Source organism: Pleurodeles waltl, chromosome 2_2 (assembly GCF_031143425.1).
Source record: "Pleurodeles waltl isolate 20211129_DDA chromosome 2_2, aPleWal1.hap1.20221129, whole genome shotgun sequence".
Lineage (NCBI taxonomy): Eukaryota > Metazoa > Chordata > Amphibia > Caudata > Salamandridae > Pleurodeles > Pleurodeles waltl.
Window position 1 is genome coordinate 649739788 of NC_090439.1, and position 26526 is coordinate 649766313.

A 26526-nucleotide genomic window follows, 5' to 3' on the forward strand; every position below is an offset into this window, starting at 1 on the left:
ACATTAAACTTTGTATAACTGGGTTAATTCCCAAAACCCTACCACCCTGGGGACTGCTGGTATAATGACACTTAAGTCCTAGTCCAAAAAGCTGTTTGTGTTTGAAGGAAAAAGGAACATATAGTCTGTGCCCACTGTGTGAGTCTCCAGTTGAAAATATATGTGGGGGCTGCATTTGAGGATTTATATGGCAATATCTATAAGAGATATACCTCTAAGTTCAAACTAATAAGAGAAGCACATCACAATAAGACATATAACCAGTAGGCATATGGAACATATGTACAATACATCTTACTATATCGCTTTAGTGGTGATCATTATTTGTCTATGTGTTTGTGCAATGCACCATCAGCAATTTGTCCCTTATCTGCCCTGTTTTTCTTGCTAATTCTCAGTGTATGGATGCACTGCATGTTGCACGTTCATGGTGTTTTTCCTCAGTCAGTAGTCCGGAGAGTCGAAGATTCTTTCCAGATCTCCAAACTCATTTGCTCTTGTCATCAATTGTGATCAGCATAGAGGACCATAGTGAATGTCCTATATACGAAGCAGTGCAATCTAATTAAATATGCTATTTGTCATTCCAGTATTAGAATGCATTTTTGTTGAATGAGCTCTGGTGTGAAGGATGATAGGAGGTTCATCATATCAGATTGTTCTAGCTTTCCAGGTATGCCCGTACATCATATGTTGTCCTGGTGGTCTCTATCCTCCAGGGCTATGGCCTTTTCCTGCATATTCCACGGTTTCTCACCATAGACGGGGTCTCTGTTTAATCCTTCAAGTTGGCCATCTCTTGCCTCAGCTGTCTCTCTGGTGTGCCTCATAGAGACTGGAACAAGGGAATTTCTGATCTGTTTGATTTCACCTTGGTCACAGATTCCAAGTTGCTCCCCTTAATTGCTTCAGTTGTGGATTTCGTTGATGTTTGGCCTCTCGTTAAAGTTTATATTGGGGCTTTGGCCATCCCAGTTGTCACAAGCATTGGTAGGGCGGGTTTCGATATCCCAGACACAGTTTCAGTAAATAGAATCTGGTAAAAGGTGTTCACTTTAGATATTAAGAGCAAAGCAGGCAAACTGTAAAATCTGCCCTAGATTATAGTGGAAGAGTGATATTCATAATTACGACCAATAGCATGATTGTCTCTAGCTAGGCAGTTTGTAAGGTGTTTCCAATGTTAATTAGGTCCTAAAAAGTAGGGATAGGCTACATTTGCTTCTGTAGGCCACTGAGGTATAGCAAACAGGTAATGTTCTGAAAAGCTGATTCATCTTCTAGGAGCCTGTGGGAATAGTTGTTGTTATATGACAGCCATTATCTAAACAAGAGCATGAAACAATGATCTTTCAGGGGTGCCCGAGCCAAGTGTGCCTGAGAGCTTCACAATAATGACCGGTAGTGTGATTTCATGAATGTGGTATTGTGTGTGTTTTCCAAAAAAATATATAACTTCAAGGTGAAGATCTGTACATGTATATATCAGGGTTACATCGCTTCTGTATGACACTGTTCCTTGATATGTCTGATTGGTGCCTTCACTGCTATCCAGAACAATGTGGCATGTCATATTACTATCTATAATAATCAAAGAAGGCCAGCAGTCTCACGCCATATTGAGTGCCAAGGACCAGCCCAAGATGGCAGACACCAATGTCTAAGAGGTTGCATTAAGGATATGCTGCACGAACCATTTTGTCTTAAGGACCGATGTATGTTTTCCTAAACCTCCAAGCATGGACGATCCCAATCTCTGAAGTTTGTCGCATTTCATTCTTCATTGCCACACCATTTCCTTTCAGAACCTGAATGGTAACATAGCCTTGAACACGCCTTAGGCCTGCGCTCCATCGTATAGATTAAAACATGTGTTACCTGACAATTGGAACAATAAATTAGCAAAAATTTAGATCTAAGGCTATGTTATGTTATTCTGAGGATTCATTACAAATTCAATGTTAGAATGTTTTGTTAAAGCATTCATAAGATTACCAGAAATATCCAATAATAACTGTCTTGCTATTTGTATATGAACCCTTATGCCTTTGAAATAATGAGGCATAAAGCAGTAAGATCCTGGAAGAAGCTCCTGTTATAGTATCTACTGCTGAAACAAGCCGGTGTAGGGCTCATACCTAGATCGGATACACAAACAAACACTGATTCTATGAGTATATGACTGTCTATTAGATGAGTGCAGCATTTACCACACTATATACTGTATAACTTTCCATTGGTTATAATCTTCACTCAACATTTCAAGTGAGGGGTCTGTTCAGTAAGTAGTTTCTCCCACTGTACAGAGTAGTATGACAGAAGAGTACAAAACTAGTTCTTTATTATTGTTTTCACATCTTATGAAAAAACTGCTTGCTGTGGTAAAACAAGCATGGTAAGTCACTTTTTCAGTAAACTGGGGGTATACTTAAGGATAAGATTTTTAAATATCATTATGGGTGGGCAAACTGTTCAATCTATTTTGGTACAATACCTTGATATCTTACTTTTAATAGAACTTAGAATATAAGAGATAGATGTGGACAATTAAAAAGCATACCTTTGTGCATGTTGACTAATAGATATAATGTCATGCCTGATAATATTTGAATATTTGGAGCTTAGTAAATTTCCAGCTGTTCTTATGTGTACCCCCGCTGTTTCTGCTACTTTCATTAATAGCAATAACTTAGTTTCCTTTCGTTAACTAGACCAGATTACAATTTACATCTCTTATTCTGTCTATTCTATATTAATTTGTTATGACAAATCTCTTCACTACATATGACCATTGGCTTAGATTCTCTCGGGCAGAGAAGAATGCTCATCAACCTCAGAGGTACATTTTGTAAAGGACAGACCCCCAAACATATTCAAAAGAACTTACAGAGGACTATATCTTTGAAAGTAGCTAGAGTTCTGAATTCAGCAATGAGTTAGTTATACAATCCTTTCTTTTTGATCTATAAATAATGTTTTTCTGCAATTTATTATTTTTTCTAGTTGCAGTTTCCATAATTATATCTATAATTTGCAGTATCACCAGCTCATTGACATCCAGTGCCATTCAGAATTTAAAGAAGACATGTAGGGTGTTTTCTCCGCAGGACTTTGAAGTCCTGTATCTTTGTGTGTAGAAGTACTTTCTAGTCAGTGGCCGTGCTCTACAGCCGTCTGAGAAAGTAATTGTCAGATAGAACGTCCAGAGTGTATGTGGTCTGAATGGCTAAAAAAGTATTGCTTAGCATTGCTCCCACCCACTCTTCCTAAAGTAGGAACACACCTTTCACTAGGTGCACTGCCTCACAATTATTCCATGCATGCGAAAATTTCTGTTGGCACTTCACCCACATCGCAATGTTTTCTGAGCTCAATGTAACTATGTGCAATATGCCTTGGTTCTGTATCTGAGGAATGGAACACAGTAGCATGCCCAAAGCCAGGCCTCTGTAGCCAGACACTAAAAAGGATTGAAAAGAAAACTAGGCAGTGATGGCGGTATCAATTAACACTTTGCCACCACTGTGTGTATGCTCTTTCTGCATCCTCATTGCTGTTCAATGTCTAAACAAATACATTGGATTAGTTTCTATGTTCAAACTAGCAATGGTGTCTCTAAAGGGGGGACAGATGGGGTCTGTGTCCCAGTTCTATGTGTTCTGTCCATTTGCGTTATGATCCACCCCCACAGCAGGTGAATGTAACAGAGGGTGACACAGAAAAGCAAACAGCCATTTCCCTGACAACCCACACATTAGTATGTATGGCAGTGTTACTTGCTTAATACTTAAACTATTTAAATTACACTTTTTATGTATGTTAGTATATACATACACACGCATATATATATATATATATATATATATATATACACACACGTGTATATATATATATATATATATATATATATATATACATATATATATATATATATACACACTGCAACTCAGTCACATATACTGCCTCTCAGTTTCTTTAAATCAAATAGTCAGAGGTCTGTGGTATACACGATCTTCTTATACGTTATGCTCCCCAGCAGAGGTTCAGGTTCTCATTGGTCAGCTGGTTCTTTTGTAAACATACTGTTCTTCCCTTTTTATGTCTCTAAGATCACAGGAAGCCAGCTTGGCTGACCCTTGAGAAGCACTACCAGGGGTTGGCCTACTGAAATGAGAAACTCTTACTTTCCTCCTACCCCGAGACACACTCAAGCTAGTCCTGTGCCTACAAAACGTGTACAGACAGGAGCCATCGTGGCTAGGAGCAGGACACTCGTGAAGGCAAACCCCACTGCAGAGCACTATTCAGTATAAGCAAGCTACTTCTGACAGTTTCCAACAGTCCTTTGTGTGGCTCGTCTGCTGTTCCTGTTTCCTCTCCTTTCCCGACATTCCCAGATAACTATCAAACAGTTACCTTTATCCTGACTTTCTTACTTTACTTTCTGCTACCGACCTTTCCTCACCCTTCCTGCCAAAGGTCCGTTGACTGGCTAAGGTTCCTTCCACGAACAAACACATCCCTTCTAATCAGCAGAACAGGCTAGTGTTATTGGAAGAGGGAGAGGCTGTCACAACTGGTTTATTATCTGTCCAGGCTCAAGGCAGAAATGAATGAGTTTTTACGGCACGCGTGAGCAAGCTGTTGAACATTTAGTGTACAGAAAGTCTTGGTAGCTGTTCCTTAAGCAAACCTAGGGAAAATGTAGCTTTATCCACAGATAGGCTTTTACTGTATAGAAAAGCTAATATATCCTGTGCGGCGAAGTAGCATTTGTATTTAATCTTATTACTGAAAGGACCAGCCATTCTCAATATTTGGCATGTCTCAGTGTTACACATTAGGCACCCATACCTTGGAAATTCTAAGACACTACTAAGGGGAGTCTTAGCTAAAGCTGAAAGTAGAATTTTCCACATGTCAAAATAGTTTACTTTTGACTTGTGCTGGTTGCAGGTTGTGGATCCAGCCATTTACAGCTTCAGTGGGAGACTTGAAGTTGTGCTTTTACAGTCACCCGTGTGGGGGGAAGCGCAATCCCACACTGCAGCCCACATGTAAAGTCTAATCTTATTGCCATGGATGCCAGTTCTGTGCCTTGTTGCTGTATCCTTGTTAAAGAGTCAAGCATACCAGCGAGAATTTATCACTGTTACCATGTTCTAGGGGGTCAGAAAACATGCACTGGGTAACGTTTATCAGTCCCCCAGTGCCACCATCTAACATATGAGCAATCCATTTGGAAAAATGAGGGTGTCACGTGAAAAAAACTGGATTCGTACAAACCTCATTATAAAATAAAGCATTAAGCTTCCATTTGTGATCGACCATGCACAATCAGAAAATAGGAAGTAATGGTTAGAGCCTGATAATAGTTAGTCGGCATCCATCTCAGTGAAATGTCCTACAAATTAATACATGTCTTCATAAATGTTGCTAGATGGACTGAGTCAGAAGTGAAATGGAGCCATCTAGCTAGTGGCAAACTGTGGACCTTCTATCTTAGCCCTTTTACGTTCAAAGGTTTTGCAGTATGCATGGTATGAGTTGAGAGTATCCAATAAAAGTGAGACCTTCTTGGATTGATGTGGTTGCTCTTTCCAGTTAAATGAGTTGAGTGCATGCAAGTTGCATTGAGAAAATGGCAACTTTAGAGAGATACTGACGTAGCTGCAACATCCTGCTTTAGATCTGCAATGTCGCAAAGTCAAAAATCTAGATTTGGCCTTAGGCAAATGAATGCTTTTTTTTATACTATGGTGCATTAGTCCTGAATTTGCAATGCAAATATTCCAAACTAAAAATGAGCTATGATGCATTCTCTGAATTTTTTCTGAGTATTGACAAGGCCCGTCAAAGGGGTTAACAATTGATTGCATCCTTAAATCTACTTTTGCTTCTTCCTTAGCATAATCTGGGGCAAGATCCCCGCACTGGCCACTTCCGAATTCTTGAAGTTGGGGTATATGAATGCACTCCCAGAGCCTCTGGAAATCGCTCTGAAAAAATTATAAACTTGAAAACCAGGGCTGGCATACATTGTTGAAAAATATTGGCTGGTTGACTCGCGTCCAGTCAAGAAAGCTACTGAATTCAGGCAGTGTAAATCTGTTCAAGAGTATTACATAGATGGCCCACAACTGTGGCTGGTACATTCATCCTCTTCTCACAACAAGGTAGCGTTTGTACCAAGGCAAATCTACTCACTTCCTCCAGTAATGACCATTGGCAAAGCAAACCTGCAGACTGGACACAGTTTCCTGCTTTACAATAGCCCAGTCTACCTGGTCTGGAGACTAGATGACCTTGTCCTGGGATTTTCTGATCCTTAAAATGGATGTTCCAGAGCTCCTGTCAGAAAGGAGAAGTCAAGATTCTAAGGCATTCCATACTGGGAGCATCCAGGCTAGAACCTTTATAGAAGATTTGGAATTCAGGATTGGTGGAAGATCCTTGCCCTTGACGGAACCTATCATGAACATCCCAGTGCTGAAAGTAGGTCTCTCTGAGGCAGAAAAGAACACTGCTCTTTGACTGGCTACCCTTCTGTTGCCAAATACAATAGATGTAGCAATCAGTTTAATTCAGTGGGAATGTGTTCCTCTTCTCATGCACCTGGAGCAAACAGGCAATATACCTTCTGAGGCTGTAGTGTGAACAGCTGCTCACTCTCAGGGCCTACTTATGCACTTCTCCTGTCTAAATCGCATCCGTTTGAGTAGGAATTTCTCTGAGTTATAGCATGAATGCAGACACCAACGTTTAGAAAAAGAGGAAATAGACGCTCACCGTTTCCAGTGCGTGTTTTCTGCAAATCATTCATTAATTCAATAGATTATGAGTTAAGTGTCTGCGCTTACAATACTGCAAACTCATAAAAACGTGGTTTATCCCTGCTCTCAGCCAGCACAGCTGTGCGCGTTAGGGCCCCAGGCGGGATAAAGTTAGGCAAAGAAAGACACATTGTCTCTGAACTATCAAATGAAACGCTCCATGGATTTAAATAGTAGCTGGAACTTCGGTCGCTCTAGGCAGGATCGGAGTACAGTACCTGGGGCAGTATGGAGGGAGCAATATTTGAAGATTACTCAGTGGTTGAAATGCTTCCACGGAAATGTCTCCAAGTTCAAAGGGATTTTTCCTTCATTTACATGGAAATATTCAGTCTCGTGATACCAAAGAGACTTGTATTTCCTTCCACGGGTGGTTTATTCACATACTTTAATATGAAAGTGTTTGTTGTGCATCTGGCCTTTCAACTAACCCCATGGTATTCGAAGCCACTCACAGATATAGGCTCGTCCTACTCACCTGCTCAGCGCCTGGATAACCTTGCGGTTGACAAATGCACATAACATAACGTACAACACAACATAACATTGATGTACTGTTGTCGTGTAGATGTAACCCCTCTGTCCACCCACAAATCAATTTCACCAAGAGCATAGGGACAGTGTGTAATGCAACATGCATAGATGCCTGTATATATCACAGGAGTAGATCAATGCAATACGCAAAATACCAGACTACCCACCACCCCCCACACCCCTACACAACGGGGGGAGGATGCCCTGAGTCTCCCATATCTCACGGATATTCTTTGGCAGAACAGGTTCGCGTTCTTTCCCCCCCTCCTTGAAGGGGTGAGATGCCCTGGAGGGTTAGGGGAGCCCCTGCACCGCAGGGCCTCTAGGGGTCTGAGTTACGCTCCTGAGGTACATATGAGGTAGGCATACTGAGATCTTATGAACCTGCCCGTTAGCTTAAATTATTAAAGGAGAAAAGGGTGGGTGTTATTGGGAGAAAATCCCTCAAAGCAAACGAGACTAAAAATGCATCATGCCTATAAAAGTGATCAGATCAGCTACGCACAAGTTCAAAATAATCCGCCAGGATCGGGTGATTCATTGTGTCCAAGGCAGAAGTGTCATGCTATACCGAAGAGCAGGGCACGGTCTGTTCTAGTCATGAGACTGTTGAATGTCTAATGCTGCATTCGTGCTTCAGGAAATAGAAAAGTGGCCTGGTTGTGTTTCAATTGTTCAATAGATGAGTCTGGTGAGGCGCGTTTAAGAGGCTGTACTTTCCGCTTGTGAAACAGCGCATAAGGTGTCCGTCCAATGAATATTTAGCATTTTAGGTTCAAGTAAAAACAGTGCGCGCAAGTTGTGATGTAGGCGTCGGGGTTGGGAGAACTCCAGCACTGTCCGTGAATGAAGGCTTTCTGTCTTGGAAGAAATCAAGCCTCGTTCGCACGTTACAGGTGAGCGTAAGTGATGTGCACAGGTTGTGCGCGCGCTCTAACTCACACAGCCTTCCTGTTGGACGCCTCGCGCCCGTCCCCAAAGTTAGCTTTGTGTATGATAATCTTGCAATGGTTTCCAAACATAACATCAAGATAACTCTCATAAACATAACAACATTGTCACTTGGCGAATGTAGGCACGGCAGTGTGTATGACTAACTTGTGGCCGTTAACGTGCTGATCGTCTGTCTCCTTAGATCCCCGGAGTGCGGATTATACCTGAGAAGTAAAGTCCTGGCTCGGGCACGCGCTGGGATCTAACATTATATCTGAGAAGTAATGTCTGCCTCGGGCGCGCGCTGGGATCTCACATTATATCTGGGAAGTAAAGTCCTGGCTCGGGCACGCGCTGGGATCTAACATATCTGAGAAGTAAAGTCTGCCTCGGGCGCGCGCTGGGATCTTACATTATATCTGGGAAGTAATGTCTGCCTCGGGCACGCGCTGGGATCTCATTATATCTGGGAAGTAAAGTCTGGCGCGAGCACGCGCTGGGATCTTACATTATATCTGGGAAGTAAAGTCTGGCTCGGGCACGTGCTGGGATCTTACATTATATCTGGAAAGTAATGTCTACCTCGGGCACGCGCTGGGATCTTACATTATATCTGGAAAGTAATGTCTACCTCGGGCACGCGCTGGGATCTTACATTATATCTGGGAAATAAAGTCTGGCGCAAGCATGCGCTGGGATCTTACATTATATCTGGGAAGTAATGTCTGCCTCGGCACGCGCTGGGATCTTATATTATATCTGGGAAATAAAGTCTGACGCAGGCATGCGCTGGGATCTTACATTATATCTAGGAAGTAATGTCTGCCTCGGCACGCGCTGGGATCTTACATTATATCTGGGAAGTAATGTCTGCCTCGGCACGCGCTGAGATATTACATTATATCTGGGAAGTAAAGTCTGCCTAGGCACGCGCTGGGATATTACATTATATCTGGGAAGTAAAGTCTGGCTCGAGCACGCGCCAGGTTTTTTCTTCATATCTGAGAATAAAACACTGGCTCGACTACGCGCTGGGTTAATTTCTTATAACTGGGAATTAAAGTCCTGGCTCGGGCAATCGCTACATCTCTTTTATTCTATTTGGGAATTAAAGTCATAGCGCAGGTATCCACTGGGGTGTTACTTTATACACGAGAAGTAAAGCCCTGGCTAGTGCACGCGCTAGGTTCTTATCCCTCGGAAGTAAAGTCCTGGCTCGGGAATGCGCTGAATGCTTACATTATACTTCGGAATCTTACATAGAGGAACGGGCAAGCGAAAGATGCTTACGTAATACACCGTTACTAAATGCTCTATCCGGCAAGCTCTGGATGTTTACACTATGCCCACAACTAAAGTCGTGGCTCGGGCACGCGCTGGATTCTTACACTATACGTGGCTGGTAAAGTCTTCGCTCCGGTATAGGACTAGATTCTTACTTTGTAGTTCGGACCGTGCAGGATGCTTCCAATAAACTAAGGAAGTAAAGTCATACCTCGTGCACTCGCGAAATGGTTACATTATATATACTTCGTAATCTAAAACTGAGGGTCGGCACGCGAAAGATGCTTACGTAATACATCGTTACTAATTGCTCACTCCAGCAAGCTCTGGATGTTTACATTATGCCAGGTAACTACATTTCTTTCATTTTTTATTTTTTTTTTACATTTTGCTTAGGAAGCAAAATCCTGTCTCGGGAACGCGCTTGATGCTTTATTATACTAGCACGGTCCTGATTCGGGCACGCACTGGGTTCTTAGTTTAAACATGGGAAGTAAAGGTCTGTCTCGGACACGTGTTAGGGTGTTACTTTATACCTGGGAAGTAAAGTCCTGGCTAGGTCAACCGCTTAATGTTTACATTATATCTGTGAAGGAAAGTCCTGGGTCAGGCACGCGCTGCAATCTAACATTATCCATGTGAAGCTCGGGCACGCGCTTGATGCTTCAATTATACTTGATAAAGTAACTTTGATGCACGGGCACGCGAAGTATGCACACAGATACCCGTTTGATGCTAGTAAAATACTAACAAAGAAAAGTGCTACCTCATTCACTCGCGGGGTGTATTCATGAAGTGAGGCACATCAATGAAGAAGCAATAGAAATCAAAAGCTCGACAGATTTTGCACACATAAATAATGTGTAACATACACTTTCGTTTTTATGTCTTCTAGTGTTAAACATGAATTCTTCCCATGTTTTCCTTTTAAATCTCTGAGGAAAGTATTCATTGTTTCTGGTAATTTTAACATAATTCGCCAAAAATGTCGAAGTGAATACGGAATCAGTCTGACAGCGAAATACGTATACTGAAAGGTATTGGCTGCCAATGTAATTGTACATGTGTTTCGCGTATACAAACTCACACATATGTACTGCATAGGTAGTCATTTCAATATGCAGGGTAATAAATAGAGCGTGTATGTTGGTGCGACTGAACGAAGACTTCGTGTCGACAAACCCAAACCTCAAACCCAGGGGCTGCAAAGATGACCGCTGCGAGGCAAAGTAAGTATGACCTGTATAAAAACCTCACACAAACGAGCGAGCCACGTAGCCCCGCCCAGTGAAATCCAAGTCATAACCACCTCTGTTGCCGGAGCTGACAGTTGAATATTGACATGCTTTTAAAAAACGTATGCTCTATGGTATACTCATTGTGCTTCGATAGTCTTTCTTAACAACGCGCCCAGCGCGTATCTTTATCTTTATACAATAATAATGTATTTTAGATACTGCAGCCGCAGACTTGTTCAGTGCGCTATAAACGAGGCGTGTTACTATCACCTGTTTAATGCGCACCGCTTCAGAAGGAAGAATCTTCGAGCGCGTCTTGTCGAGACTCGAACGTGTGACCTGCGGGTCACATATATGTGAGCTATCTTACCGCTTATCATAATGTCCCCTCTTTCCGGTTTCCATAAGTTAGTATTTGTTTAAATTGTAATCATCAAATAAAGTTATCCTACCTGTTTTCGGAGCCCCTTTTTATTAACACTATATTGGGATTTATAACCTTGCTACTTGAAATCAAGCAGGTTAGTTGATTCTTTCCGCGCCTTTTAAAGGTGGGTCTGGAAACATCCTACACGAAATCAACCGGAGCGCGGCTCATTCCATGCATCTGTTGTTTATTAAGGACCGAAGAGTGAGGCGGTGCCTGTCCTGGTGAAATGGCGATCCGGAGGGTCGGCGGGGATGGGTCTTGTAGTCCTCCAGAATGGGTGTGTGCTCGGTTCCTATTTGGGGTGGCCACACTGCACTGTGGGTCATTAAACCCAGTAAATAGTTACCGTTGCAGTAAAATGCGCTAATGTATAATCTTAAAGGGAAGGTAAGGGGCCATCCTGTACTGATCCCGACCCAAGCCAACACTACTGCTGATCTCCTGTCTCGGACTGGAGTGAACCCAGCGACAGAACTAACGCTGGATGTAGAAATAGCGCAGAGTCTATCCTCGGTATTAGAGAGCGCTATAAAGTGACAGCAACAAAACTATCGATGCACGAGACCCCTACAGGCTACTCTTCAATTTCTAACTGATGATGGCTCAGAGGCTGTGGCACCTCGCGGATGCTTTTTATGTGATACAATGTTATATTTGTCGCGCATGCCCTCATACAGGTGAAGCGCTGCCCGCCGGAGAGTCTCCGGGGTGACATGCCCACATGCACAACGCTGTCTGTGTGCGCGCGGTCCTCTCAGTGTACCCTTCTTCGGTTCATACATCCTATTCACAAGGCAGTACATTCATTCTATGTAGCAGACGTGCACATGCAGATTTATTAATCACTCACGTTTGGTGCCATTCGCTAACCCCCTCCCCCCCCCCACCCCCACCACACACAAATAATAATAATAATCAGCTGGAGGTGCTGAACAGTGTGAAACAAGTTAATCTACTATGTGATGTTCAGTCTGGGGGTGTATTAAAGGTGCCATTAGGTGAGTGGTCTCAATAGATTTCAAAATTCAAACTGATACCAACACACAAACGAGTATTCTCCAATGCTTGTTGTTAGTGATGGATAGACGTCCAGGACTTGGCAAAAATAACTATCTTTCTATGACCTGGTGGAAGACTTATGTGCTTGTGGGTCCTGTTTCAGAGGTCAGGGGTCACCGGAAGGGCAGGGCACTCTACTCACCAGTGGGTTGATGTCGGTGTGCGCCCCCTGCCGGTAGGCGCAGGTCGCGCAGTCCTTGCTGCACTCCCCCAGGACAGCCGCGATGTGGCAGGCAGCGAGCACCAGGAGCAGGCGGCAGCAGCGCCGGAGCAGCAGCAACGCCATGAGCTGTGGGAGCAAGAGAGGCCAGCAGTTAAACACCGGGAGCGCGGGTCAGGAAACGCGCGAGAGAACCCCGGGAAATAAACAGGGCGGAGGGGAGGGCGGTAGGACAGCAAGAGGACAGGTCTGTTCGTGAGGAGCAGCAATGTAAACCAAAGCCAGGTTACAGGCAGGAGTATGGCCAACGGAGGGTAACAGGTCAGCAAACAAGGGGCAGCACCGATGGGCATGTAAGCGATAACACGGAAAGCACAAGAAAAAGCAGCAGGTGAAGAGCAGAGCAGAAAAAGACAGGGCAGAGACAGAGCTACAGGCGAGCTGCAGGAATGTTATTAGAGGTGAGAATCAGGACCAAGAAGGCGGGACGAGGTTACAGGTGAGCAGCAGGAGCACGAGGACAGGACGGGGTTACAGGTGAGCAGCAGGAGGACGAGGACAGGACGGGGTTACAGGTGAGCAGCAGGAGCATGAGGACAGGGCGAGGTTGCAGGTGAGCAGCAGGAGCACGAGGACAGGGTTACAGGTGAGCAGCAGGAGCATGAGGACAGGATGGCGTTACAGGTGAGCAGCAGGAGCACGAGGACGGGACGGGGTTACAGGTGAGCAGCAGGAGCACGAGGACGGGACGGGGTTACAGGTGAGCAGCAGGAGCATGAGGACGGGACGGGGTTACAGGTGAGCAGCAGGAGCACGAGGAAAGGGTTACAGGTGAGCAGCAGGAGCATGAGGACAGGGTTACAGGTGGGCATCAGGGTTGTTAGTACTGGACAGGATTACAGGTAAGCAGTAGGAATTTGAACACAAGAGAGGGTTGCAGGTGAGCAATAGGACTGTGGACACTACATCAGAAGGTGAGAAGCAGGAATGAGAACAGAAGACAAAGGAGGCAGTGGAGACAAGACAGGGCTCTAAGAGAGTAGCAGGACCGCGAAGACTGGACTTTGTTGCAGGTAAGCAGCAGGGCTGTGAACACAAGAAGGGGCAATCGATGTGCAGCGCAACTGTGAACACAAGGCGGGGTACAGGTGAGCAGCGGGACTGTGAGGATGCATTAAAGAAATGGATGGGCAGTGGAGCCGTGAACACAGGATAGGGCTACAGGTGAGCACTATGTCTCGTAACCACACACCACAACAGCAGGATTGTTAACTCTGGTCAGCACCAACACGAGCTAAGGTATAAGCCTTAGGGAAGCATGTCGCCAATGCACCGACCCAAAGCCAGCGAGCTCCACCCAAAGGGGCCGTCCGCCCTCGAGGGAATATACCTCCATCAAACACATTTCGGTAAAAGAAGAAATCGTTAATTCCAATAAATATTTTCTTCAAATGTAGCTGCTGTGCCTGCACCTTTTGTTATCTGGTACACACCACCAACTCTGTGGTGTTCTTAACACTATTTAGGTAGGCATTAACAGTTGTATACTCTTTCTGCAACCCATTAAGTGGAATTACTTTCCCTTTCTAGTTCTAAAATGCTTAGTGAACCGACAGCTTGTTGTACAGCTCCAAACTTGGGGCGCATGGAATACTGACACTTCGTAAAGGATAAATGTCATTGACCAACTCGCTACAGACTTTTAAAGAATTGTATTGTCTCAATGTCTGTTATGCAACGCCGCGGTACAGCTCTGGTTACTAGTATCCAACTACGCGAAATAAAAGCACCTCGTGCAACCCTATTTAAAAGAAAGCCCTTTTGGAAAGGTGGTCTGCGCGCGCTGGCAGAGCGCAGCAGCTGCGCGGAGATCAGGAGCCGGGGAGAAGTTTACTCACACTGCTAGGTCCTCCTGCTGCAACTAGAGAAGGTGCTTTGCGTTCAGCCCGGGCTGTTCCTGGGACTCTAGCGCGCCGGCTTTATATTGCAGCGCGCGCTGACTGGGGGGTCTCTAGAGTTAACTCGAAAGACTGGAGCACGCGCCGGAGACAGAGAGGGCGCACCAGCAGCCGGGACGTCTGTCAGCAGTGCAAGCGGCGAGTAGAGCGCGAGGCAGCGACTCTCCGTCCCCTTCAGCAGCGGGGTGGCAGTGCGGGACTGGACTCTCTTCGCCGGGGCTCAAGGCGCGCGCACTTTATAATTAGTCATAAAAGGGAAAAAGCCGAGCGCTCCCCCAATGGCGAGCGGGCTGCTGGTGACGCAGGAGATACGACAGCCTGCGAGGGGTCCGTCTGCGCCTTGTTGTGATCCCTCGCTCTCAGGGGGGAGCGCTACGACGAGCGGTGGGCTCTGGTCGGGGGAGTGGAGGGGCTGAGGGCTGTCACCTGGAGCGGCTAGTGATGCACGCTGAGTCACTTTCAACGTTCTCGCCGCCTACTGTGTTATGGGAGAACATATTATTATTACAGGGAGGGGCAGCGTTTTTCATTTGGGAAGTTTTTTTTTGCGCCTTTATCATTTGGACAGCAGTAGGCAAGAAAGGCATCAGGATGTCTGCCCACGAGCTTTGCAATAATCTCTATCCAGGACAGCATAATTTGTATGTGACATTGATATGTTACGGTTTCTAATACCTGCTCGTGAAGAGGTGCTCGACTTTGAGCTATACGTGTAACTAAGGTAATGTAGCTTACACTACAGGCTTTGTATGTTTATGTAGTGATTTTCGTCAACCTTTACTAGACCCTTGAAGGATTTAGGGTATCTGAGACGTGTACTACAGTGCATTCCAAACGTAATACCTACAGGCAATGCGCAGAGAAAATTCACATGGTATGTGTTTGATGACGCAAAACCCGTGTTCTTACATGGAAGTACTGTACGAGACCCTAACTGCTTGTTCCTCCTCCTATCTCCAGAGTACATTAGCAACCCTTGACTGGATCAGTCCTACGTAAATCGTGTAATATCTGCTCTCCACTTCGCGTTTACAACTGACCTGTCCTCGGCAATCTGACAAAGAAGTAATAATCCAAGAACGCAAAGGCACATATTTCCTTCCCAGAACGAAAAAAAAAACATTCACCCCAATTAATGTAACAGCACCGAAAGCGGGCTGAGGGGTGTTCTGAAGAGAAACACTGCTTTGTCACTGTTAGTACACCAGTTGCTGTGGTGATTGTACTCGGTGTAGGTGTAGCCCGGGCCCAGAGACTGTTTTGGTGTGTTGGAGTGTGTCTTTCAAAAGCAATATTAATACGAAAACTTGCAATATATTGTGTGATAAAGCCGCATAGAAATTGTGTTAACATAGAAAATAATGCATGCGTTTGAAATGTGCCCACGGCGAGTGGCTACCAATGTATACAAAGACTAATGAAAAGGCTTATAAATTCAGAATTAAAATGAGGAGAAGAGCACCTGAACCATGTGAGGTTGGGCATGGAAGTCAATGAACTCGTTGAAGGGAGCATGGTTGTGAACAGGCTAGAGTCATACATGGAAGCAGAGTTGAGGTACTTGTGCCCAAAGATAAGTAGAGAAGTGAGAAGGGTGCACCAGAGTTTGGCGAATCTGGCAGACAAGTACGGCGTAGATTTAGAGAATACCAAATATTTGAGGAGAAGTTGCAGGTTAGATTTTGAGCCAAATGATTTTGAACACATGAGGTCAACTGGAATGAAAGCACACCTCAAGGGGATACTGCAAAGTGCACAAGTTTGCGGAGCCTTCGAGAAGTGGGAAGGCAGATGGGCGAAGAAAAGAGACAAGAGGAAGAGTGATTGCATAGAGCAGACAGCTAAAACATTACCGGATACAAGCACGGTAAAGATGTTACCGATGAGAGAGACTGCCGGAGGGGTTCTTGTCCATGTACCGCGGACTAGAGGTTATATTCTGTCATTCATGAATGATTTCCCCAGGCTGAGGGAGAAACCACAGATTTGTGAAGCTTGCGAAGTGTCTTTGGGAAGACCTGAATACTCTCTTTGAGATCATAGTTCCAGCTGATTTGTGTATTGAGTGCAAAAGGAGCGTAGGTTGGCCAACTGAGGAACCGGCAAGGGACAGAAGCACAGGTGCGCTGTCTCGTGATGTGATGAAGTATTATTATAAGGTGATTGAGTTTCTGAAAACGAGAGTTTCGCCTTAGAATATTGATTGGCAAGGGATTGATCAAATGGCTCAGGAAGTCAAGGAGTCGATACATGCCTATTATGAGAGGTTGTTGAAGGCGTTTAAACATTACAGCGGCACAGAGGTTATTGAGGCGAAGGACATGAACCACCTTGTGTTCAGATTCGTGGAAGGGTTGAGACCTGAGATTGGCCAGATGATTAAGAATCATTTGATTTGCTGGCAAGCAAAGCTGATTGATGAGGTGTTGCAGTATGCGAAGTACTGTAGCGATGAGATTGAGTTGAAGCAGAGAAAGTTGAAGGAGAAAGCGATGGTGATGCAAATTAAGGCAGCGCAGACAGGGATGCAGGGAGGTTTTCCACAGCAGATGGTGCAGCAACTGCAGGGAAATGGGATGTTTCAGGCACAGGTGAGAAGTAGCGGTTGAGGAGGTTTTGTGAACCGCAGTCCAGACTTGAACACTGTAGTAGTTCAAAACGATGCACAGGGAATGAAGAAGCTGTTACCTTGTCACGCTTGCGGGGTCGTTGGACACTGGAAGTGGGAGTACCCAATGATGGTGCAGGATGGTGTTATTCAACAAAGCAATAATGTCAGTCAGTTCCAAAATGTGAGAGGACCAAGATTGAGAGGTCCAAACCCAAATTTTCAGAATAATGTGAACCAAATGCAAGGTTTTCAATCCATGCAGCAGGTGCAGTTGCCATGTGTACAACCAATGCAGTTACAACAAATGCGACAGCAGGTCCCCATGGTACCTAGTCAGCAAATGCAAGTGCCTTTAGCTCCAATGGAACAGCAACAGGTGATGCTTCCTCAACAGGTCACAGGTCACAGGTCAAAGAATGAGTCCGATTCACACAGTACAACAATACCCATTGCGTGGTGAGAATGGAATAAATGATGAATGGTCGGATGACAGTTCAGACGGAGAAGAATGCAGGCTTGCAGCATCCTTAGAGGTAGATCAGAGAGGACCCTATGTTCAGGGGAAGGTTATGGGTCACAAGGTTTCATTCTTGGGTGACACAGGAGCTACACGCTCCACAGTCAGAAGTGCAGAGGTTCCGAAACGGCCCCTTTCGGGACAGACAGTTAAGGTAGTAGGAATAGCAAACCAACTCCTGACTAACCCGATCACAGATCCAGTTCAGGTTGAGCTTGGCACTTTCCAGGGGTTGCACAGATTTGTGGTTTGTGATTCAAGTCCTCTATCCCTATTGGGAAGAGACTTATTGTGCAAGACGAAGTGTTCAATCACCTGTTCCAATGAGGGAATCGAGGTCCAGACAAACAGTGACGATGAAGGTGAGGAACAGGTTTCAGAGCCTGAAATTGAGGCCACAGAAGAGGAATATCCTCTGATTAACTTCTTTCCGATGTTCACAGTGGCTGATCTCCCGGCAGATTTACAAGGAACAGTTCAAGAAAAGGTGTGGGATTTGACAGGGAAAGAAGTAGGGTTGATAAAAGGAGTAGAGCCAGTCAAAGTCAGTGTGAAGCCAAACGCTGTGTTTCCCCAGATACCGCAGTATCATATGGCACAAGATGTCCTTATGAAGGTTGTGCAAATCATTGCAGATTTTGTGAAACAGGGAGTTTTGAAAGAGGTGTTGAGCAGTCCATATAATAGACCAATAATGGGACTGAGAAAGCCTTGTGGGAAAGTTCGGATTGTCCAAGATTTGAGGAAGATCAATGACATAGTGGTGACATGTTGCCCAGTGGTGCCAAATCCAGCTGTGATTGTTTCAGATTCCATGTGATGCAGAATGGTTCACAGTAATTGATCTGTCCCAAGCGTTCTTTTCTGTGCCTCTTCATGAGGAAAGCCAATTTCTCTTCTGTTTTAAATTCTTGGACAAGGTCTACAGTTGGTGTTGAATCCCTCAAGGGTTTTCGGAATCACCTTCCATATTCAATCAGATACTGAAGAAGAATTTGGAGTTATTGGAGCTTCCTTTCCAATCGACTCTAGTGCAGTATATTGATGATTTGTTGATCGCATTCAAGAAAAGGGACGAATGCAAGTATGATTCGATTGCCTTACTGAATCACTTTGGAAAGAGTGGGCACAAGGTGTCCCCAAAGAAATTGCAGTATTGTCAGAAAGAAGTGAAGTATTTGGGTCATCAAATTGAGAAAGGGTCAAGGAAGTTATCCAGAGAAAGAATAACTGCAGTGTTACAAATGAATCCCCTGGCGACACGGAGAGATGTTAGGATGTTCCTAGGAATGGTGGGTTACTGTTGCTAGTGGATCCCGAATGTCTCAGTCATTTCCAAGCCATTACAGAGGCTGACGGTCAAAGAGAGTCAGGACACTATAGTTTTGAGAGAGAAGGAAATGAGGGCGTTTACTGAGTTAAGAGAGAGCATGTGCAGGGCTCCAGCTTTAGGTATGGCTGATTAAACAAAGTCTTTTGTTCTGTTTTGTCATGAATGCGATGCATGTTCTTTGTCTGTCTTAACACAGGTCCATGGAGGTGTAAACCGACTAGTAGCATATTTTTCATCTACATTGGACCCAGTTGCAGCAGCCTTACCGGGTTGTCTGCGTGCAGTAGCAGCAGTTGGACAAAGCCTCACACAGTGTGAAGGCATAATGATGGGACATCCTTTAATAGTCATGGTCCCTCACTCAGTTGAGATCCTGTTGACACGTACAAAGACGCAGCACATGACTAATGCAAGATTGACCAAATATGACATGATTATATTGGGGTCACCAAATGTAACGTTAAAGAGATGTACAGTGTTGAACCCGGCAACTTTGCTCCCAAATGAAAACACAGAGGTTGAAAATGTGGAAGATATAGAACATGATTGTCTTGAGGTAACAGAAATGTGCACCAAACCAAGGCCTGATATTAAAGATACCCAACTGGAAGAAAATAACCAAGTTATATTTGTTGATAGCTCATGTTAGAGAGACTCAGTAGGAGTGCTAAGAGCCGGATATGCTGTATGCACGATTTCTGGCATCATGGAAGCGTCCTGGCTTCAAAGAGTGTATTCCGCTCAAGTAGCTGAACTGGTAGCTCTTACCAGGGCTTGCCATGCCTCTTCTCAGATGAGTCACTATCTGTACTGATAGTCGATACAGATTTGGAATTGTTCATGATTTTGGCCAACTATGGTCACAGAGGGGTTATCCGACCTCTTCTGGTTCGCCAGTGAAAAATGGTGAAAGAATTAAGGAGTTGTCACATGCGATTCACTTACCTCATGAAATTGCCGTGGTAAAATGCAGTGCACACCTGAAGTCACAAGACTTTGTTTCAATGGGAAATGGATATGCGGATCAAGTCGCAAGGTTTTGAACATTGAATTGTATATCGTTTAAGGATCAATGGGAATTGTTACCTGAAAAAGAAAATAAGACATGCACAGGTTATGCATTGAGGGTGATTGACACGTTAGAAGAGTTAAAATTGTTCCAGGGCAGTGCTAGCTAAGATGAGAAGCGTTCTTGGGTTAGAATGCAATGCATACAAAGACCAGATGATTTGTGGGTTTCAGACGAAGGGAAAATGGTCTTGCCGAACAGTCTTTTGTCACAGTTTGCAAGGTTTTATCATGGTCAAGCACACATTGGGAGGGATGCCATGATTAGGTTGTTTAAGATTGACTGGTTTAACCCAAAGTTTAGACAAGCTGCAGAGGTGATTTGCCATCGTTGTGTCATCTGCCAACAGATGAACACAGGGAAAGGGACAGTGGTGAATTTGAGTCACATTGTAAGAGCTGGAGGTCCATTTAGCAGAATGCAATTGGATTTCATTGAGATGCCTGTATGTGGAGGAAGTTTGAGGTATGTGTTGGTGATTGTGTGTATCTTTAGTCATTGGATTGCAGCATACCCTACACGCAGGAATGACAGCCTCACAGTAGCAAAGCTGCTGCTTAGGGAATTGATACCACGTTTCGGGTTTCTGATCTCTTTAGAATCAGATAGGGGAAGTCACTTCAACAATGAGGTGGTTAAGTTATTGTGTGTGGCATTGAACATTGAGCAGAAGTTGCATTGTAGCTACCGCCCTGAAGCATCAGGACTAGTGGAACAGATTAATGGTACCCTGAAGTAGAGAATGGCGAAAATGTGTGCAGCCACGAATTTGAAATGGCCCGACGCATTACCTTTAGTGTTAATGTCAATGAGAAATACACCTAACAAGAAAACAGGACTGTCACCGCATGAGATTCTCATGGGCCAAGCTATGAGACTGCCCGCAGTGCCTGCGAATGCTCTTGTGAATAATATTGGATGATATGATGTTGGACTACTGCAGGTTCTGGCTGATGTGTTCTGCTCTTTTTTTCACCAGGTGGAAGCTACCACCCTGCCACCAATTCGTGATCCAGGACACAATCTGAAAGCTGGCGATTGGGTTCTAATCAAGAAACACGTAAGGAAGACTTGCTTGGAGCCACGTTGGAAGGGACCCTACCAAGTGAAACTAACGACTACAACTGCTGTGAAGTGTGCAGGAGTTCCGAACTGGATCCATGCCAATCACACGAAAAAGGTGACGTGTCCGACTGATGAGGAAGTTGAGTTGAGTACCAACAACAGACGAGGAAGTCCCAGGGACAGAGAGTGATTGAAGGGGAACTGAGACAGAAGGAGAGCCCGTTGAGGACGGCTGGGTCACTCCAGTAAGAAACGAGGGAGAAGAGATCCAGAGGGGTGATGGTGAGTCTATCTCAACTGGGGCAGCAGGAGAGCCTCGTCAGAGGGAGGTTCTCCCAGAAGTAGACGATTATGAGAATGAGCCAGAGCACTTGACAGACCCAGAAGGCAAGGGAGTTGAGGCGGAGGAGAGTCAAAGTGTCCAGACTCCTCCTGAGCAGATTGCAGGTCCATCAAGCGATAACACCATAGAGCAGAGAGAAAAGGAAGAGTTGCCACAGGAAAGACCAAAGACCAGAGAGATATTGAAAGGAGACAAGTGGCCAGAGTCACAAGTAAAAAGGAGAGAAGTGGTTGTCGAAGATGCCATAGAAGAAGAAGTAGACACCACAAGGAGAGAAGATCTAAGTGAAGGAGAGTTGCAAGGTGATCACACGTTAAAAAGGAAGAGAGTAGCAAATAGAAGGTACGCAGGTCCTGAATGGGCGTATGCAACTACAGCTGAATGGCAATAGGATTTCTTGGCTTTTAGTTTTGATCGAGAAGTCCCAGGTCAATACGTTGGCACCTGAGTCTGGCTGAAGAGACTGAAATTGGTGTAAAGATTTGAGCTGAAAATTGAAATTGAGAAAAGAGACTGAGAATTTACCGGATGAGACTTTGAGAACCTGAATTTACTTTTGAAAACTGATTTTGACAAGCTGCTAACCTGAATTGACAAGGGATCCTGGGAGTGAAACTGAAAGCTGAGAGAAAAAAATCCAAACATTTTTTGCTGAAAGAAGAAGTTGCTTGTTTTGACTTTGCTGCGGAAAAAAATAAATAATAATAACCATCCTCTCTTGTTGTTGTTTAAATAACCATCCTCCACTTTCTGATTCTTTACAGATCATGGCTAATACTAGGCAGGAGAATAGAGGGAGTAGACGTTGTAAATACTTGGATGTTGGTGTAGGTATTGCGTGTGTGATATTGATTGTGGTTGTGATTGTGGGTATGACATTAGTGGATAAGAGTGAGACTAACAATGCTTCAATTCCTGAAACTACTACTGCACTAACAGCGTGGGAGAGGTTTGAGCTGGATGAGAGCTACTTACATGAGGGAACTAATTCAAAAGAGGAACTTTCTACTAACGTTTTCTATTGCTTGCTGATTGAGTATGTCACGACAATGGAAGCAAAGTATTGCTTTGTGTGTACACCGATTCCTATTTCGGTACAAGAAGGGGTGACCTATCATAGCTTGCCACTAACCTATGGGATAAGTTGTAGTCTGTTACTAACAAGATTTTATAATCAGGAGGATATCCAGTACTTCTATTCTAATTATGATTTTGTGTTTTCTTATGTGCCTATAATAGAGGACTTGAGTGATGTAGCTAGATACTATAGTATAAAGTTAGTTAAAGGATTCTTTGAGCCGACATTGACAATTAGTACATCTTATGCTCACCGCAATAATTTGACATGCTTGCTTACACCTGTAGAGAAAAGCTTTTTAGATCACACGGATGATAGAAGGAGAGCATTAAAGGGGAAATTAAAAAAAGGATTGCAGCAGCACGTTTTTGCTAGTTATGAAGGTTGTGGTGCAATTAGAGAGCAAGGGAAATTAGCTTTAGATGCATTACACGTAGGGAAGATTTGTATATCTAGGCCTAAATTATATTATGACAATGTGTTTGTGGGAATGAGTGAAAGTAAGCATGTGTTTTTGTTTCAGAGTAAATGGACGTTCATGTTAAATGGACAGGATCCGGCGATCCCAGGGGTCTACTATATATGTGGGCTTAATGCTTATTACCGTCTTCCAGAGGGATGGTATGGGACATGTTATTTGGGGACAGTTTTCCCAAAGATATACCAACTTGACGATTTCAAGAAATTTCCGAGATTGTCTGAATTACATCATACTAGACAGAAGAGAGAGACCGCTGCTGGTGTAGTGGGAGACATATTGGGGCGATAATTCCTTTAGTGGGAGTTATCTTGAATTCAATAATGATTCAAAAGTTGTCTACTATTGTGGATAACATGCTGACAAATTTTTCAGGAGCTATACTCCTAATGAATGCTGAACATGCTGAGGAGAGGGCTATGACTCTTCAAAACAGGTTTGCTTTAGACATTCTTTTAGCGAAAAATAGCGGAGTTTGTAGAATGCTTAATGAGAATCATTGTTGCGCATATATACCAGATAATAGTAATGAGATTAGAAGTATACTTACTAACTTGACTAAGGATAGTACAGACTTGAAGGAATTGAAAGAACCTGGTGTTTGGGAAACGATTGGAAGGGGTTTTGCATCAGTGGGGATTTGGCTTTGCAACATTTGGCATGGGATATTGTCTAAAATAATACAGGGGATATTGATTGTTATAGCTTGTCTATTTGGATTGTGGGTGGCATGTAAAATTAGCAGAAGAATAAAATTGAATGAGGCTAAACATAATAAGAGGAGGGAAGAAAAAGAAAGGGAAAAATTGTTCAGGGAAAAACCAAAGGGGAAGCCAACAAGGGAAGAAATTGGAATGACAGAATTTTAACTGATGTCAAATTTGTGGGGAAAAGGTTTTTGTGATGACAAGAGTCATCAGAGGAGGGATTGTTGGAGCGTGTCTTTAAAAAGCAATAGTAATACGAAAACGTGCAATATATTGTGTGATAAAGCTGCATAGAAATTGTGTTAACATAGAAAATAATGCATGCGTTTGAAAGGTGCCCGTGCGGAGTGGCTACCAATGTATACGAAGATTAATGAAAAGGCTTATAAATTCCGAATTAATATGCAATAATGTTTTGAATTTGTATTAGTATACCATAATTAGAGGTGTGTTAAGAGTTTTCTTTATTAAATACAAGGGCTTTAACTTAGTAAGGGCTTGGGCCTAGCTGCCTGACTTCATATTGAATTGCATTTTCTAACGTGTAGTGTGCTGCTTTTCCTGAAGGACATGAAGCTGGATTTTTCCAGGAGTTAGATGTGTGTAGCTATAGTAAATTCTTTCTCATGAGAACCGGCTTGCTCAAGGCGATGTTCTTGCTAGATAAAACAGTGTAATTCGTAACAGGTGCAAGGTTAACCATACTGGGAGAAGACAATGAAGACACTGACTGGAGCGCGAAGTGTAACATTTTCTACCTGACATTCCAACCGTTGAAGACGTCAATACCATAGACCAATCCGTGACATGGGAACTGTGAACTGTGGAAAATTCTAGTAAGGTGGTTGCAAATTATTGGACAGAGATACGGATGCACCAAACTTTATCCAATGAGGAATTAGGGAATAGTTAGACAGTTTTGACTTAACCGCGTGACCCAAGGAGAAATCAGCATTATCCATTTTGCCATTCCTTTTGCTCTAAGACATCTTGCCATATCCAGCATTGCCATTCTACATTTTCTTTCGGACACTTCTCAGTTACTAAGTTTAGCTGTCCTGTTGCTTTGAAAACCATCCTCTGCCCATTATTCTGATATTATCTTCTCCTCCATCTGAGGGAAGTAATCCGTTCCTTAGCTATGCTATCTTGAGACTTTGCCCAGTCCTACTTTGCCGATGCTGATGAACTGATGTCCTGAGGACGGAGACTGACGCTGCTTGCTGATCTGTTGGATTGGTAACTATCCGATGCAAATTGTAAATGCCTGTTTGCCTTTTCTTTCTAGGTACCAACTGCTATTTTGATAGAGGCCTTAGTTTAGATGTTTTCTAAACGCGTGTTGACTAAAATGTTTTGCATGAAGCCCAACATGCTAACGCTAATTTGAGGTTAGTTAAGGTGTTTACTAATATCTGATGCAAATAGCCAAATGACTGAGTTCTTGCTTTGTTGATTCATGTACTAATGAGACTCTGCTAAGTTGATTCATGTTAATGATGTGCTAAATTCTGAATGAGTATAATCCATGCTTTGATTAAGTTGCGCTCTGATTGCACATTAATAGTGTTTTCTGATGTGTTATTGCTATTTGAGATTAACAGAAATGATATTAGATTGTTACTAATAGGGAACTAAATATCGTAACACTTAATTAAACTGGTGTGGTTATTCATGACTGAAAGGTCATGGTGTGTTCAATTTTGATTCTTATTGATTGTCTATTGATTAGTGATTGTCATTATTGATTGTCTATTGATTTGTTGTTTGGTGATGCCAAGAAAATACTTAGTACTGGGAAGTCTCCAAACGCGGTCCAAAGGTTTGTCGACCTAAACGTGTGTCCTTGTAAGTTTACTTATTAAGGCACTGACGCACTAACAGTTGTTGCAATGATGCCATCTGCCTAGTGGCGGCTGGTGCTTTTAAAAAGCGGGGTGGCAGAAAGTTATCTATAAAGTTCAAGCAAACTTGAATCAAACATGGGAGTGGGGGTACAAGTACATTTGAGAAAATAAAGCTGGATATAATTGTTTATAAAGAAGAGACACAATTTACTCATAAAGACTCAGCACACTCCCTGGAGTCAAGCAGATCATCACTCACTCTGCCCTCACACATACCGCCCAACTTACCCTACACTCACAGACGCACACTGCTTCATTCACTTACACATGCACACCAGGCATAGACATTGCTCTCCCTACACTCATACAGCCACACAACTCACGTTGCAGGCACAACCTTCACCCTGTACGCATATACATCTTACCCCTCACCCTGTGGACTCCCATCACTCACCCAGCACCTATACAGTCACACAAATCAATGTGCACTCACACAGGCTCATCACTCACCCTGCACTCACACATTCTTACCATTCACCCTGCGCTCATACATGGACACCGCTGACCCTGCTCTCATACAGTCTCACAGATCATTCAGCAGTCACACAGACTCACCACTCACTCTCCACTCATACATGGACACCCCTGACCCTGCACTTATACAGTCACACAACTCATTCCGCAGTCCAAAGGCTCATCACTGACTTTACACTCACAGAGGCTCATCACTCACCTTGCACTCATACATGGACACCGCTGACCGTGCACTCGTAGAGTCACACAACTAGTTCAGCAGTCAAACTGCCTCATCACTCACCCTGCACTCACACAGACTCGTCACTCACCCTGCACTCATACATGGGCTCCCCTGACCCTGCAGTCGTACAGTCACAAAGCTCATTCAGTAATCACACAGGCTTATCACTGACTCTGCACTCACACAGGCTCATCACCAGTGCTTAATTTGTGCTTGTTGTTTCTGGTGCGGAGCACCAACACTTATTTTTGAGAGCCGGCGCTTATTTTTCTACCTCACACTTATACAGTCA

The 26526-nt window shown here is 43.9% G+C and overlaps 1 protein-coding gene and 1 long non-coding RNA gene across 3 annotated transcripts in view; one reads left to right on the plus strand and one right to left on the minus strand.

Annotated features, from left to right (window-relative positions):
• Window positions 1-14822, minus strand: part of PENK (proenkephalin) — a 39057-nt gene extending 24235 nt beyond the window's left edge. The window contains exons 1-2 of one of the 2 annotated variants that reach the window (XM_069220208.1): window positions 14370-14822; window positions 12454-12600 (exon numbers count right to left, since the gene is read on the minus strand). In XM_069220208.1, coding sequence (XP_069076309.1) covers window positions 12454-12597 — 144 coding nt within the window. In that variant the 5' untranslated portion in view covers window positions 12598-12600; window positions 14370-14822. Of the gene's footprint in view, window positions 1-12453; window positions 12601-13723; window positions 13744-14369 lie in introns of those variants that run through there. The other variant, XM_069220209.1, reaches the window with a different exon arrangement.
• Window positions 1-22080, plus strand: part of LOC138273742 (uncharacterized) — a 66640-nt gene extending 44560 nt beyond the window's left edge. The window contains exon 2 of the long non-coding RNA XR_011200294.1: window positions 20939-22080. This is a non-coding gene — a long non-coding RNA (uncharacterized lncRNA). The remainder of the gene's footprint in view (window positions 1-20938) is intronic.
• Window positions 22081-26526: the final 4446 nt, after the last annotated feature.